The sequence below is a fragment of the Ochotona curzoniae genome, unplaced genomic scaffold (genome assembly GCF_017591425.1).
Source record: "Ochotona curzoniae isolate NIBS_2020 unplaced genomic scaffold, NIBS_Ocur_1.0 contig_1976, whole genome shotgun sequence".
NCBI lineage: Eukaryota > Metazoa > Chordata > Mammalia > Lagomorpha > Ochotonidae > Ochotona > Ochotona curzoniae.
The window spans coordinates 957,266-973,255 of record NW_024465279.1 but is presented as its reverse complement, the minus strand read 5'-3'; the positions used below and the strand labels follow the sequence as shown (position 1 = coordinate 973,255).

General features: G+C 59.3%; 1 protein-coding gene across 1 annotated transcript in view; it reads right to left on the bottom strand.

The window, feature by feature from the left end:
* ADGRA2 (adhesion G protein-coupled receptor A2) overlaps positions 1 to 15,990 on the bottom strand; it is a 36,046-nt gene that overhangs the window by 2,203 nt on the left and 17,853 nt on the right. Inside the window, exons 3-18 of the mRNA XM_040970280.1 lie at positions 8,637 to 8,708; positions 8,326 to 8,397; positions 8,119 to 8,190; positions 7,764 to 7,927; positions 7,139 to 7,352; positions 6,612 to 6,776; positions 5,988 to 6,186; positions 5,469 to 5,618; positions 5,187 to 5,348; positions 4,626 to 4,805; positions 4,289 to 4,523; positions 2,434 to 2,633; positions 1,210 to 1,337; positions 795 to 918; positions 361 to 506; positions 34 to 123 (exon numbers count right to left, since the gene is read on the bottom strand). Of these exons, the coding sequence (XP_040826214.1) occupies positions 34 to 123; positions 361 to 506; positions 795 to 918; positions 1,210 to 1,337; positions 2,434 to 2,633; positions 4,289 to 4,523; positions 4,626 to 4,805; positions 5,187 to 5,348; positions 5,469 to 5,618; positions 5,988 to 6,186; positions 6,612 to 6,776; positions 7,139 to 7,352; positions 7,764 to 7,927; positions 8,119 to 8,190; positions 8,326 to 8,397; positions 8,637 to 8,708 (2,373 nt within the window). The remainder of the gene's footprint in view (positions 1 to 33; positions 124 to 360; positions 507 to 794; positions 919 to 1,209; positions 1,338 to 2,433; positions 2,634 to 4,288; positions 4,524 to 4,625; positions 4,806 to 5,186; positions 5,349 to 5,468; positions 5,619 to 5,987; positions 6,187 to 6,611; positions 6,777 to 7,138; positions 7,353 to 7,763; positions 7,928 to 8,118; positions 8,191 to 8,325; positions 8,398 to 8,636; positions 8,709 to 15,990) is intronic.

The window sequence follows — 15,990 nt, the reverse complement described above, 5'->3', positions numbered from 1 at the left end:
CGAGGGCTGGGCACGGGCGGGCGCGGTGCTCACTAGGGACTGTGGTCGCAGTAGTTGTGGATGTTGACCGCAGCCGTGACGCCACAGATGATGAGCGGGATCCCGCCGGCGATCAAGTAGAACCTGGAGCGGGTTGGCGGGAGCTGGAGGTCAGAGGGAGTTGCAAGGCGCCCTGCACTCGGAATATCCCAGCCTCCAGGCCTGGCGGCTGCTTTCTAAGAACCGAAACTTCTGGGTCTTTCTGAACCCCAACAGCGCAGAAGTTACTCCCCGCCCGCCCCCCGGGGCGGAGCCACGTTCCTGCCTGCCTGGGGTAGAGCCGCCCTCCCCCGTTGCAAGCTGCGGGCCCAGAGCATCTACCGTAGCATGGGGCGTGGAGCGGGCAGCGCGGGCTCCCCTTCCTGCGAAGGGGGTGGTCTCCAGGAGAGCTCCTTGTGGAGGACTCGGGCTTTCACCCCCATCCAGAGCAGAGTGGACAGCGAAGAGTAGTGCAGAGTGATGCCCACCTGGATGGAGGAAGGTTGGTGGTTGATGCCAAGGCTGGGAGACCCAGGTGCTGTGCTGGCATGGAGCACCCCGCACCCCAAGAGCTGTCCCAACCTCCACTCCAGGGGGAGATCGTGCAGGGAGATCTGTTGTCCCTCTCCTTGTGTTTGGACCTGGTTATCCTGCCACCCTCCCCCACCCCCAACCTTCCAAGGTGGACCCAGACCTCCCTTTTCAGCCTTGGGGACCACCCCTCCCCTGCACCAGGCTGCCCTCCCCGCTCTGGGAGCCTCAGCCCTTGTGCCTACCGCCTGGCAGACCAACTGGTAGTTGGTAAGCGTGATGCCTCCCACGAAGACGGCGGAGGTCATGGCCATGTGGAAGCACAGGTTCAGCAGCATGTGCCAGCTCTTCCGAGACACGTGGATGGAGCTGCCACCCCGAAACCCCCGCCCCCCAAAAAAACCAGCCCAAGGTCAGGCCCGCAGGGTCTCAAGGCCCCTGTGACAGCCAGAGGGACAAGCCCACAGACGGAGGGCTGTGTGCGTGTGTGTGCCCGTGTGCGGCAGACACCATTGGTACAAAATCCTTAACCCTCCAATGTGCTTCCAACCCCAGGGCGGGAGGAAATGCTAACCCACAGGAGCCTGAGGCTTTGGCATGCGCAGTCCTGGCCAGTCCTGGCTGAGGCCCGCTGCCCGCCTGCCCCACAAGGGTGCCCACCTGTGGTTGAGGATGTAGGTGATGATGGTGGAGAAGAGGCTCAGCAGCAGCAGGGCAGTGAAGGGGTACACGACAGGGTGCAGCCCACCACCGGCACCCCCTGCCTCCCTGGGGAAGGTGCTCAACTCCTGTGGGAGGGGTGAGGGAGGGAGGTGAGCAGGTGCACACCCCAGGGTCCTGCCGAGCCAGGCCATCCAGGCAGGCCAGGACTGTCAGCTCCCCACGGGCAGTTGGCAAGTGGGCCTCAGGGAGCAGGTCACGGTCTACCACCACGCTGCCCGGCCCAGGACCCTGGCTGTTCTGGACACTTTTCTGATGCGAGCAAGGAGAGAGAAGGTTTTGTCTCTCAACACTGTCTCTGGGTATGCCTGTTGAATCTGGCAAAGTTGGTACAAAATGGGACCCGGGGGGGGGTAGTGGCACAGGAGCCTAGTGGCTAAAGTTCTCGCCTTGAATACGCCAGGATCCCATATGGGCGCTGGTTCTAATCCCGGCAGCTCCACTTCCCATCCAGCTCCCTGCTTGTGGCCAGGGAAAGCAGTTGAGGATGGCCCAAAGCCTTGGGACCCAGAAGAAACTCCTGGCTCCTGACTTCAGATCAGCTCAGCTGCGGCTGTTGTGGCCACTTGGGGAGTGAACTAGCAGATGGAAGATCTTCCTCTCTCCCTCCTTCTCTATTAATCTGCCTTTCCAATAAAAATAAATACAACTTTTTAAAAAAAGTGGGACCAGGGGAGGGGGTTGAGAAACAAAGAACATCTCTTCCCACACTAGAAGACCCTGCTCCAGGGCCACGGCTGTGGAACAGCAGTGGCTTAAGCTGCTGCCTGCAATGCCGTACCAGTCCTGGCTGCTACACCTCTGATCCAGCCCCCTGCTTGTGGCCTGGGAAAGCAGTGAAGGATGGCCCAAGTGCTTGGATCCCTGCACCTATACGAGAGACCTCAAGAAAGCTCCTGGCTTCGACCTGGCCCAGTACTGGCCATTGCAACCATCTGGGGGAGTGAACTCTATCATTCTGACTTCTAAATGAACGCATCCAAGAAAGAGAGGGAAAGAAGGAAGGAAGGAAACCTCTCAATTAAAAGGCTGGGAGTTGCAGATCTTCCTGCCTCCCTGTGTTTGCCTGTTGAGACGGGGGGCTGGGACAGAGCACAGCCTGTTCCCAACAGCTGCCTGATCTCCCCGTGGCCCCCACATCTCGCCACCCCACACCACACTCACCATCAGCACGGCTACGTTGCCCAAGTGCTGGCAGTGCAGGGAACTGACGTTAGGCTGGCTGGAACGCAGCTGGCAGCCCTCGGAGCTCCAGCCCCCAGGTCCCTCTTGGCTCCACCAGGCTGCCACGGGCTCGGCACCCTCAGCCCAGTGCCGCAGCGAGACAGCCACAGGCTCCGTCAAGTTTCCCACGCCGCAGCCACCTGGGAAGCCACACGGAGACACACAGCGGCCATCAGGGAGGAAGAATGGACAGGGAAACACCTACAGGGCTCAGCGGGTAGAGGCAAGGCAGGCGGGGTGGGGGGAGCAGGGAGCCCACGCCAAGTGCCCAGGGATGGGTGCTGAGGTGAGAGGGCTCGGGCGGGGTGCTTAGGAGCAGTAGCAATGCACAGCAGGGAAGAATGGCACCAGCTCAGCACGGCGGGATGGAGGGAGGTGAGGAGGAGGCAGTCGTGAGGGGCATGGGAAGTGAGCCCCACACAGCCCACCAGCTTCCACCTGCCTCTGGGCAGTTCTTGAGGGCTGGGGAGGCAGAGGAATGCCACCAGCACCATCCATGGGCCCCCAATCCGGTGAGCCAATATCCCTTCTAACTACGTGTGCTTAGAACGCCAGGTACAACCCACAGTGCCCATCTGTCCTGGGGTCAGGTGCAAGCCGGAACACAGCTGGCTGTCCCCAAGCAGGAGTGTGGCACACACCAATGGCTCAGAGGGGCATTCCTGGCTAGAATGGGGTCTGCACCAAGAACGGAAAAGGGAGCAAGTAGCGCAGTGACTGCTCCCTATCTGGTGGTGACAAGGGCAGAGCTACACCAGGCATGGGTGGGGAAATGGGGGAGTCTGTCTGAGGAGGGCTAGGGTGGACAGTGGGTGTTTGCAATTTGCATGAAAATGGGTTAGGGTGGCAGGCTCACCAGTGGGGACAGGGCAGCACAGAGAAGGGGATTGCTGGGGTCGGCTGCAGGTGTATCTCTCTCGGACCCCACAACCCTTCCCACCCGGGTCTGTCTACACCATCCCACAGTCCCACCTCAGGCTACCATGGCCAGATCCAGCTGTCTTGCCTTCCTAGAACGCATCAGTCCAGGACGGCCTGGTTAGGGACTTCTGTCTACATTGCCCCAGGGTATCCCTCCCTAAGCCTTACAGGGCTGAGTGAGCCCATTCCTTCCGCCTGGGCAGTGTGCATGGCCCGCCTGGGCACGAATGCGTGCGTATCTGTGTGTTAGACTAAGTGGAGATGTGGGATGCAGGTTTGAGCTTCCAGCTCTTGGAGCACTTCACACATTTGCCATGGGGGTTGGGGGGCGGGAAGCTCACTGTTGGGGCCAGGTGCCATGGCATAACAGGTTAAGCCTCTGCCTGTGGTGCAAGCGTCCCACGTACCAGTTGCTCTGTTTCTGATCCAGCTCCCTGTCTTTGTTCCTGGGAAAGCAGCGGAGGATAGCCCAAGTACTTGGGACCCTGCACCCATGTGGGAGACCTGGAAGCAGCTCCTGGCTCCTGGCTCAGCTCAGGTCAGCTCAGATCAGCTCAGCTCTGGCCATTGTTGTCATTTGGCAGGAATGTACGAACAGATGGAAGACTTTTCCTCTTTTTGTAACAATGCCTTTTACATATAAATAGGTGAATCTTTAAAAAAATTTTTTTTTTGCCTTTTCTGCACCAACCCCTTACTTGATAGGACATGTGTGATCCCAGCCTTCTTGGTGAGGGCCCCTCCATCCTCTGGCCAACTCTGCCAGCGTGTGAGGGAGGTTAAGCACTGGGCAAGGGCAAGGGCAGGCGGATTACACGTAGGCTCAGGATCAGGGCTATGTGTGGAGGCGGGATGAGTGGGGCCAGTCCCTTACTGGTTCCTGCAAAGATGACAGGGGTGGCCACGCCTCGCCTCTTGCCCGGTCCAGCCCCTCCAGGGCGGGAGGCGTTGCCATGGTGGCTGCGGAACAGGCGTCCATTCCGGAAGACGAGCAGCTGCAAGATGCAAGCCTGGGGTACGGCCGGGGGGACCACCGGGGGAGCCAGGGCAGCCGGCAGCGAGGAGAACAGACTCGGGGGCAGCTGGATGGAGGCCAGGGCCACGCTGTTCTGGGGGGGGCAGGGGACAGGGAACACAGGCGCTCCCTTAGAGCCATGCCCAGGACACCCAGGGCAAGCACCTAGGCTGCCGAGGGGCCCCCCAGCGCCCACCTTGATGTGGAAGGAGGACAGTGAGACGTTGGGCCTCCCCGTGGTGCAGCGGAAGCGCAGTTGTTGCTCGGCCGGGGGGCTCAGCAGGCCGGCTTCTCTCCGCTGGAACGCGGTGCAGCTCAGACCCACGTAGCTGTGGGGTTTGATGAGATAGGCTTCCAGAGCCACGTTCCTCGAGTTCTGGGGGCGTGGGGTGAAGTGAGGTGGGGGTCTCACTCAGGTCTTCTTTCTGCAGACCCCTCCCCCGGCTGCTCCTATCACACCTGCCGCCACCCTCCCTCAAGCGAGCTCTCCGCCTGCCCCAGTGTCGAGCAGGTCACCAGCCCCTTGTGTCCAGCACAGAGCCCTGTACACAGCTGTGCTAGCCACCAGACCGGAAGCATCACCCCCTCCTCCCCTCTCCTCTGCACTGCCCTGGGCACCCTGGGCCTCATGAAGGCTGTCCTTGCTAGCAGGAGGACCTGGCAGGTGCACACCACTCCTGAGCTGACACTGAGGCCCCGCCCTCCAGAACACAACCCCAGCCCACTCCCCGGAGCAATGTGGAGCCCTGTACCATACCACAGAGATGTGCTGGGCATGGGGGCTGAGGGCAGCCCCTCCAATGCGCTCCAGAGCGCCCACGATGCCACTGCAGGCCTTGTCCTCACGCTGGGCCAGCCACAGCAGGTGCTCGTCCACCAGCATGAGGTTGCTGGCCATGTCCACCATCACCTCCACCAGCTGGACCAAGGAGATGGGCAGGGCGATCCCATGAGGGTCAAGGTGGAACTCGGGGCAGAGGCTTGAGCAAGTTTGGCATGGGGTAGGGGAATCAGGGGAGGTTTGCAGGGGGCTCGTCACCTCTTTGATCTGGTCGACGTAGCCCAAGAATTTCCGGATCATCTGAGCCACATAGACTACGTCCATCATGTCTGAGAAGCTGGCGGCCTCCGCTGTGTACACCCGTAGCTGGTGGGCCAGGGTCAGTGCATTGGAGGCATTGATGGGCATCTGGGGCAGGGATGGGGATGGTGGGAGAAGGGGGAGGAAAGAGAACTGTCTTGTCCCTTCCGTCCACCCAAAGGCAGACCCTCGAGGCTGCTGCCCAGGGTGATGCTGCTCGCCGGGGTTGGGTGGGGTGGGGACTGGGGGTGATCCACCTGCTAGGGCTGTGAGAGTGTCCACTCGGAGGACAGGAGGTTATGCTTTGAGGTGTGGGTGGTGGATACAGGCAGAGTTGGAGGGAGGCCTGGCCTGGTGCCTCACCGTGGCCTGGGTGGGGCCCAAGCCCTTGGAGAATTTGCAGCAAGGCACAGGTGCCCATCCTGCCCAGCCACAGGTGTGCTGGTGCCCCCACCACCACCCGCCCATGTTCCTCACCAGCACAAAGGTGTAGAGCACCCGGGTGATGTCATTGGTGTACAGACAGTGGGAGTAGTCCCCCGGCTCCCAGCGGCCAGCTCGGTCGCAGCGGCGGGAGGCTCGGGTCCCCGGGGCACCCCCGCTCAGGGGCACTGACGTGAAGGGATACTGCAGGCAGGACTGGTAGGCCGTGATGCCGGCGAGAGTCCGAGGCCACCTGGGGACAGAGGTGGGAAGCTGCCAATGGCCAGGTCTCCTCTGAGGACCTTGGAGAGGGGGAAGGGCAGACGTCCTCCAGGGGGTGCCCTTGGCAACCGAGGATGTCAGTGTGTCACTTGTGGGCTCCAGGGGGTCCTCAGCTACACAGTGTGGTTGGTGGTGGCTGGTGGGGGAGCAGGGGGAGGGGAACAGGTCCCACGCTGCCCCAGGACGCAACCTCCCTTCATCCCTGGAGGTGGGGAGGACGCCCGAGCACCCAGTTGGTTGAGTTGCACAGTGCCCCCCATGTGGTGACCGCAGACACCATGTTAAGGCCTGTGTTGATGCAGCTCTAAGAGAACAGAGGTCAGGAGCAGGAGCTAGGCTGGGGGACGGGGCTCTGGGGGACGGGGCTCTGGGGGAACGGGGCTCAGATCTCTGCACCTGAAGTCACCGCGGTTGTTGGCCACACGCTCAGCAGGACAGTAGGATGCCGAGGTCTCCAGCACCACAATCTCCACCTTCTTGCTGGCGTTGCCCTGGTCCGTGGCCACAGAGCACTCCCATTCGCCTGAGGCCCACACGCCAATGTGAGACAGGGTCAGCTCACTGCAGGCAGGAAAAGGACAGGAGGGCTGGGCGGGGCATGCTGAGGCCGTGTGGCGACCCCCAGTTCAGCTCCTCGGCCAGTCCCCCCCATGCACGTACCTGACCCTGCCCTAGGGCACCACTCAGCCTGCGGCTGCCAGTGCCTTACACATGGCAGTGGCAAAGCTGATCACCTCCTCTTCCTCCACCAGAGCTGCCACCAGGCGCTTCACTGGCACCCTCAATCCAGATCACTTAAGCGCTCCATCCTAGACACCGCCTCCCTCCCTGCCTTGCTGAGCCAGCACACCCCCCAACACAGCACGCACACGCACACAGTGGCCCCTGGACTGGCTGAGGAGGAGGGGGCAGCCGGGCCACACCTGGTGATGAATGTGCAGTCATGGATGAGGCTGTCGGCCAGGTGCACGCCCGCCTGCTCGTCGCCCTCCACGGGGACCTGGTTGTGGTACCAGCGGATGCGGGTGTCGTTGCCCAGGTAGCTGGCCGAGCACTGGAAGGGCAGCCGGTCGCCCTGGAACACCACTTGGCGCAGGGACGGGATGAGGTGGTGGGTGTGCAGCTCCAGAGCCCCCTCTGTGGAGCCAGGGGAGGTGGGCTGAGCATGAGTGAGACTCCCAGAGGGGTGGCGCATCCCAGGGAAGAAACAGCGGTCAGAGGTTAAACACCAAGGATGAACAGGTGGTCCTAGGACAAAGCAAGGTCTCTCACCCCCTTCTCTCTCTTCACTCCCTCTTCTCTCTCTTCCCTTTCCTTCTTTCTCTCTCTCTGTCTAGTCCCAACAGGGACCAGATGGGAACGCAAACTAACAGCCCCCTAAAGGTTAGAGAAGCCATAGAAAGGAAAGGAAACAGGTCCAGTCCCCCAACCCCATTCAGGACGGGGGGGGGGGGGGGGGGGACAGGTTCCGGTCTGGTGGCTTTGTTGGATGGATGGGGGGGGGGGAACTGGGGAGCAGCGGGGGTGGGGCGGGTAGGAGCGCCTCACCGCAGCGTAGCTGGGCCTCCTGCAGGCCGCCCAGGGCCTGGGAGTGCAGGGCGCTGGGGTAGGCGCACAGCGTGCGCTCCGACAGCTGCATCGAGCGATTCCGGGCCCAGGGGAGCAGCCAGAGCAGGTGGCAGTCACAGGTCAGGAACTCGGTGCCCAAGTCCCTGCAGGGAGGGGGCGGGGGGGGTGAGAGGAGGGTGAGGGAACTGGAAAGGGTGAGCAGGTACAGGTACAGTGGGCAGCCCTCTCTCCCCACCGCGAGAACCGGGGAACCAGAGAGCAGGACTCCGCCCACTACCAGGGGGCGGCCGGCAAGGGCCCCCTCTCTCCCGGGCAGGGCTCTGGGAAGACTTACACAAGCTTAAGGGCCGGCAGTTCATCAAAGACCCCAGGCTGCAGACTGGAAAAGATGTTTCCGGATATATTTCTGCAAGAGACAGAGAGGAGGAAGGGCGCAGGTCTTAGGGTCTCCCCGGGCCTGAGAAGGGGCGCGCACCTCAGGCACCCACAGAGCTGTGCGGGGGACCCGCCTCCTTCCCCCGCCCCAACCACCTCCACTCACAGTCGCTGGAGCCGAGTTAAGCCTTGGAAGGTCTCGGGGGAGAGGCAACCGATCCGATTGTTGGAGAGATCCCTAGAGGAACGGGCACAAACACAACAGCCTCAGACACGCCAGGCACTTGGACCTGCAGGCACGAGGGGTCAGGGGATGCGGGACCCACGGGGGAGGGCTGGGGCTTGTGTGAGGGGGAGGAGCCTAAGGGGGATGGTTTCCAGAAGTGCCTTCTGATCCCACCCAGGGAGGGGAACAGGGAGGCGGGGCTAGAGAGAGATGGGTGGGGAGCAGGGGCTTGGCCGGGAACTGCCACTCACAGGCGTCGCAGCTCGCCCAGGCCCAGGAAGGCGCCAGGCTGCACCGTACTGATGATGTTGTTCCTCAGGTCCCTAAGGGAGACAATGCACAGGTCTGGGACCACCCAGACCCCCAGCCTCTGCTGCCCCTGGCAGGGTGGCTCTCACTGTCTTCCAGCCCGCCAGCACCGGATTCATGGAAAATCTCTGCTCAGCTCTACCCTGGCTAGGGAAGGGTGTGTTAAGGATGCCCCAAGACACAGTTCGCAGCCTCCCAGGTTCCCCTTGCAAAAGGGAAGAGGTAAGGTGGTCAGAAACACCTAAGAGAGGGTGGGGAAACAGGTGAAGTAGGTTAAGCCTCTACCTGCAGTGCTGGCATCCCATTTGTATGCTGGTTCAAGTCCCAGCTTCTCCAGTTCTGACCCGGCTCCCTGCTGACGCACCAGGGAAGGCAGTAGAGGGCTGCCCAAGTGCCTGAACCCCTATGCCCACCAAGAGGAATCTCCTGACTCCTAGTTCAGCCTGGCCCAGCCCTGGTGGTTGTGGAAATTTGGGGAGTGAACCAGCAGATGGAAGATCTCTCTGTCTCTCCCTCAATCTACGTAACTGTGACTTTAAAAGGACCCATTCCACAAGGCTCATGCCCTAACAGTCTCTTTCCTTGCATGGCAGCCCAGGTCACCCAGGCCTGTTTGCAGGCCTCAGCACCTCTCTGTGGGAGCCCACAGCCGGACAGAACAGGTGAGGGTGTGGGAGGGAGGCGTGGCCTGCAGAGGGCAGGGGATAGGCCCTGGGGACCCAGGTGAGTCCAGCTTTCTTCCTTACCTCCCAACCTCTGTGCTGGGGTCCAGAAGGAGCAGTGAGTTGCCTGGGGTCACCTAGCCTTCCATGGCTCTCTGCCACCCGCTGCCCAGCCCAGCCCAGCCCAGCCCAGCCTGGCACAGCTTTGTCCAAGGCCAAGGCGCAGTTCTTGGCTCTGTCCTGGAGTATGGGCAGGAGGGGGTTAATAGACCAGCTCACTGTAGCAGGGGAGGGAACAGGGTGTCCAGGCCTGGGAGGTGCGGCTGGCCATCCCACCAGGGGGCTTGTTTGTGCACCAGTGGAGCCCCGCCCACAGCCAGCAGTGACAGGGGCGGGCCCTCACCCTTCCAGCTCTCCCGGCACCCAGCCCAGCTGCCAGCCACCTGGAGTCCCGGGGAAGGAATACCTGGTGCCCTAGGAACCATGAGCACCCAAGGAGGACTGTGCCAGTGGCCAGGCCTGGGGCCGTGATTCTTGCCACCTCCACCCCCTCTGTCACCTGCACTGGCTCCCAGGGCCCCTGTCCCTCCGCGTGGCTGGTCCTGCTGGGGTCTGGCCATGTTCTCAGCGCTCTGCCTCCCACCCCATGCAGGGGGAGACACAGTCCTCATTGTGTCGCTTCCCTTCGTGGGCTGCCAAGCACCAGGGCTGCAGCCTCCCCACCAGGTGGAGCCCCTACCCGCCTGCCCACGAATGCTCTGCAGATGGCAGCCGGCTGTCCTTCTGCCCAAAACTGGAGTGCCCCTGCCTATAGCTGTCCCAGATGCCAAGGGGACATGCCACCCAGTGGTCACACCCCTCCAAAGTGGTTACAGGAGTCACCCCAGGGGGCCTGGGGAGGGAGAATCCTGTAGGGCTGTTCCCAGGGGCTGATCTGTGACAGCAAACAGGCCCGCTGTGGGGAATGTGTGGGAAACCAGTGCCAGCTGCCTCCCTTGGCAAGGTATCCACTCTGGGACCACAGGACCCAGAGGCGCCCTGGCTGGTACGGGCCTCACACATGTGCTTCCTGACAAGGGCCCTGGACTCCCACTCCGAGCAACAAGCCACAGCCAACCTGGCACACAGGGCCGTGCAATCCAGGGAAGGAACACCTTCTCCAGGGGTTGGCAGCAGTGGGTGAAGTCTGTTTAAAGGGACCAGAGCTGTGGCATAGCACGTAAAGCCGCTACCTGCAGTGCTGGCATCCCAGATGGGTCCCACCTCCCATCCGGCTCCCTGCTAATGTGCCTGGGAAAGCAGCAGAGGATGGCCTAAAGTCTTGGGACCCTACACTCATGTGGGAGACCTGGAGGAGGCTTCTGGCTTTGGATCAGTTCAGCTCCAGCCACTGCAGTCATCTGGGGAGTGAAGCAGCAGATGGAAGATCTCTTTCTTTTAAAGATTTATTTATTTTTATTTGGAAAGGCACATTTACAGGTAAAAGGTGAGACAGAGAGAAAGATCTATTTGCTGGTTCACTTTCCAAAAAGCCATAACAGCCAGAACTGGGCCTCTCTGAAGCCAGGAGCCAAGAGCTTCTTCTGGGTCTCCCATGTGGGCACAGGAGATCTTGGGGCCTGCACAAGAGACTACATGGATGGACATGGCTGGACAAGCGTGTCCCTCGGAGCATGCCGTGGATTCTCTGCCAGCGAGTCAAGGCACCTCCTCCAATCTTAGACTGTGCCCCTGCAGAACCGTGGGCCGCACGGACCCCTTTCCCATCTCTTTCTGGTGGGAAACCAAAGCTCAACACCTGCTTCTCCAGAAAACTGAGGGCACTAGGAGTAAGTTTCCCTTTAAGGGGAAGGAGGAGGTGGCACCTGTGGCCGCAGGCTAAGCTGCCACCTGGGGCACTCACCCCACACTGGAGCACCAGCCACTTCAACGCTCAGCTGCTCCACTTCCGACCCCGCTCTCTGCCAACGTGTCTGGCAAAGCGAGCAGAGGGTGGCCCGAGCGCTTGGAGCAGTCACTATCGCCCATGCAGGAGACCAGATGGAGCCCTGGGCTCCTGCCTTTGGTCTGGCCCAGCCCCAGCTCCTGTGCTCACTTAGGGAGCGGACCAGTGGATGGAAGATCTGTTTCTCTTCCTCTCTGTCCTTCTGAATTGTTGTTGGAAAGAGGGCTGGAAGGAACACAAACACAGCTGAGAGGAAAACAGATCAGAGAGCTGATGTGGGACTTCTGGCCAGGCCGTGTAAAGAACTCACAGAATGCGAAAGAACAAGCAACCCAGACGGAAGAGGAAGGAAGAGACAAAACAGGCAAAAAAGCTCAACAGACATCTATTCAAAGACACACAGCATGAAGCACACAGAAAGATGTCCAACAACACGTATCATTAGAGCAATGCAAACTCAGTGCCCGTCCACCAAGAAGTTGTCATGAACAAGCCAGTTGTGGACCTGGCACGCTGGCACAGTGGCTAAATTCTTTGCCTTGCATCCGCCAGGACCCAATATGGGTACCAGTTCACGTCCTGGCTGCTCCACTTCCCTTCCAGCTACTTGTGGCCTAGGAAAACAGTTGAGGACGGCCCAAAGCCTTGATATGCTGCACCTGTTCGGGGGACCTGGAAGAGGTTCCAGGCTCCCGGCTTCAGATCGGTTCAGCTCTGGCCATTGCCATCACTTGGGGAGTGAGCCAGCGAATGGAAGATCTTCCTCTCTGTGTCTCTCCTCCTCTCTGCATATCTGATTATCCAATAAAAAAATAAACAAAATCTTAAAAGCAAAAAAAAGGCTATTTAGGGGTCAGCATTGTGGCATATGGGTAAAGCAGCTGCCTGCAGTGCCAACAGTCAAATCCCGGCTGATCCCACTTTCCTGCTAATGTGCCTAAGGAAAGCAGTGGAGGATGCTCCAAATGCTTGGGCCCCTGAACTTTTGAGAGACCCTAAAAGAAACTCCTGGCTCCTGTCCTCAGCCAGGCCCCACCCTGGCTCTTGGGGGTATTTAGGTGGTGAATTAGCAGATGGAAAGACCTCTCTCTCTCTAGCTTCCCCTCTCTCCGTAGCTCTTTCAAATAACCAAAATAATTCTTAAAAATGATAGCATACAGTTAGATGGGGAGAAATGAAAACCTTTATTATACATGATTACTTTGACAGGCAGTGAGAAAGAGCTCTCATCAATCGGTTCACTCCCCAAATGCCCACAGCAGCAGGAGCCAGAGCTCAGTCCAGACCTCCCCCTGGGCACCAGGGCCTTGGGCCATCACTGGCTGCCTCCCAGGCTCTGCTTTAACATGGAGCTAGAATGGAGAGAGGAGCTGGGCCAAGCATGCAGGCACCCTGCTACAGGGCGTCTTGCTTTTTAGAAAAGATTAATTTATTTTTATTGGAAGATTTACAGAGAAGGAGAGACAGAAAGATCTTCCACCTGCTGGTTCACTCCCCAAATGGCTGCAACAGCTGGAGCTGAACTGATGTGAAGCTAGGAGTCTCTTCCAGGTCTCCCACGTGGGTACAGGTTCTCAAGGCTTTGGGCCATCCGCTAGTGCTTTCCCAGGCCACAAGCAGTGAGCTGGATGGGAAGTGGGGCTGCCAGGGACACAAAATCAGTGTGTGTAAGGGACCATTGTGCTGGGCCCAATATGGGGTATTTTATGTCCAGCATCTTTTTTTTTTTTTAAGATTTATTTATTTTCATTACAAAGTCAGATATACAGAGAGGAGGAGAGACAGAGAGGAAGATCTTCTGTCCGATGATTCACTCCCCAAGTGACCTCAACGGCCGATGCTATGCCGATCCAAAACCAGGAGCCAGGAACTTCTTCCGGGTATCCCACACGGGTGCAGGGTCCCAAGGCTTTGGGCCGTTCTTGACTGCTTTCCCAGGCCACAAGCAGGGAGCTGGATGGGAAGTGGAGCTGCCGGGATTAGAACCGGTACCCTTATGGGATTCCGGTATGTTCAAGGTGAGGACTTTAGCCACTATGCCACGCCACCGGGCCCTATGTCCAGCATCTTACCTATTAAGGCAAACACCTGTCACATCACTGATGGGAACCTACAAAGGTACAGCCACTTTGGAAGACAGTTAGGCAGTGAGAGATCCTATGGCCCAGCAACTCCACTCCCAGGCCCCCAGAATGGAGAACTAAACAAACATCCATACAAGGGCCTCGGTGAGAGTTCTCAGCGACATTGTTTGGGCCACCAAAACCACAGGTGGCCACCGACAGATGAACAGGTCAACATCATGGAATATTGCTTCCCTGTAAAAAAGGAATGGAGCCTTGGTGCCTGCTAAAACCTGTAAACAATTCAGACACACTGTGCTGAGTGACAGAGCTCTGAGAGGTGGCCCACTGAGTCTGATCCAGTGAGACGCCCAGAATACACCAAGGCTGTGCAGACAGCAGCTCAGCAGTTGTTTACGGCTGCGGAACTGGCAGAGTGGGGCAGTAACCAAAAGCTAAGGGTGTAAGGCTGCTTGTGCACATGACAAAAACTCTTCTCAAATTAGTCTAATCAAAATCTGGCTAGTGGGCCCAGCGCAGTGGCCTAGCAGCTAAAGTCCTCGCCTTGAACGCGCCAGGATCCCATACGGGCACTGTTCTAATCCTGGCTGCTCCACTTCCCATCCAGCTCCCTGCCTGTGGCCTGGGAAAGCAGTCCAGGATGGCCCAAAGCTTTGGGACCCTGCACTCACATGGGAGACCTGGGGGAAGTTCCTGGATCCTGGCTTCGGACCTGTGCAAGCACCGGCCGTTGCGCTCACTTGGGGACTGATTCATCGGATGGAAGATCTTCCTCTCTGTCTCTCCTCCTCTCTGTATATCTGACTTTGCAATAAAAATAAATAAATCTTAAAAAAAAAATCTTAATTAAAAAATCTGGCTAGAGCTACTAAGAGAGGGTGTGTGTGTAGCATTGCAGGTCATGTGTTAGGGTAACGTGTGTGCAGTATTGTCACATGGCACGTGTGTAGTAGGTGCAGATTGTACATGTGTGTACGCGTGTAGCATGCATGCATGTGTGGGTGTGCAGTGTGTTAGGGTAGCGTGTGTATGTATGCATATGTGCAGAGTGTGTCTGTGTGTGTGTGTGTACTCACGCCCACATCCAGGGTGAGCTGGCCCAGAGCTTCTCCCCTGCCCTGGCCCAACGTGGACCTCCCTGCTTGTGGCTTTAAAACCAAATTATAGGTTCGGAGGCTACGGAGCGGCTCTCCCAGGACCCCGCAAGACTTACAGGTTTGTGACAAAGCACAGGCTCACCGAGAAGGGGGGAGGGCCAGGGTCCAGCCTTCCTCTGTCCCCTTCCTGCCTTCCCGGGACCCTCTTGTCCCTGATGTCACCCAATGAGGACTTACTGAGCCATGGGGCACAGGGCTCTCATAGCTTCCAAGATGCAGTTCCTGAATCCACCCGGCTGAGCTGCCTTCCCAGGACCCGGACAGGCCCCCTCCTGGCCCAGGCCGGCAGCCAGCGCCAGCAGGGAGCAGGCCTCGCCCCCGGCCCCGCCCCACAGATTAATGGAAGCCACCTGGTATGGGAGACGGCCGCCACCCCACCCCCTTGCCACAGTTCCCAGGAGCATCTGCTTCTAATTAGCGCCCCAGCACCCGGCCACATACCAGCCCCCCCATATCTCCCCCCAACCCCGGGGCTCATTAATCTCATTAGGCAATGACAAATCATCCCCGGGGCGGCCCAGGCGCCCCTCCCCAGGCCTTTTTTTTTTTTTTTTTTTGTGGCCCACAAGCTTCCAAGGACCCTGGGTCTATGGCGATCCCCCGGAATGCATGAACACATGCTGACCGGTTCTGGGACAGGCCCCGGGTTTAGAGACAGGGAGACCACTCTCCACTGCCCATGCCTCTCAGGGCCCATAGCAACTTGCCTCTGCCCCTATTCTGCAGATGAAAAACCCAAGGCCTGCAGAGGCACCTAGAAGAACAATGGCAGATGCACATGGGGCGGGGGGGGGGGGGGGGGGGCGGCCACAGCACTGCGCCTTCCCTGGAGAGCCCCACCCCATCCGAGGCCCGCTTGGTTTCCTTCCCACCCAGCACCCCAGGAGGGTGGAATTTTAAATGAAGATGCACAGCTCACCCCTTTTCATCTCCCCTTTTTAGAGTGAAGAGACTGGGGTCCTACCCTGCTGTCCCATGTACTCTTGACCTCACTCCCTCCACTCACCCCTTCCTTGCCCAGCCTGCCTCCTCCCCTCCCAAACTCTCGCTGTGTTCCCTGCACCCCTGGAGCCCTTCCAAAAGTTCCCTCCTTCTCCATCTCGCATCCACAGCCCAGTCACCCCCATCGGGTCTGCTCCTTGTCCTCCCAGCACTAACGCCTCCAGCACAGGACAACGGTCTCATCAGTAGGTGACCCGCCCCGAGGGCAGGCACTAGCTTCTCTGAGTTCACTGCCAAGGCCAAGATCTGAGGCCAGCACAAGGAGGGTTTGTCCTGTGCCTGTGAAAGGAATGCACAGGCTGACTGGGAAGAGCAAGGGTTCAGGTTCAATGTTGAGAGTTTTGTTCTGAAAGGCAGAGAGAGAGCCGAAACACCTGCAGCTGAGGTTGGATCAGGCTGCATGACCATGACGCCAGGAACCTAGAACTCAAGGCCTGCCACGGGAG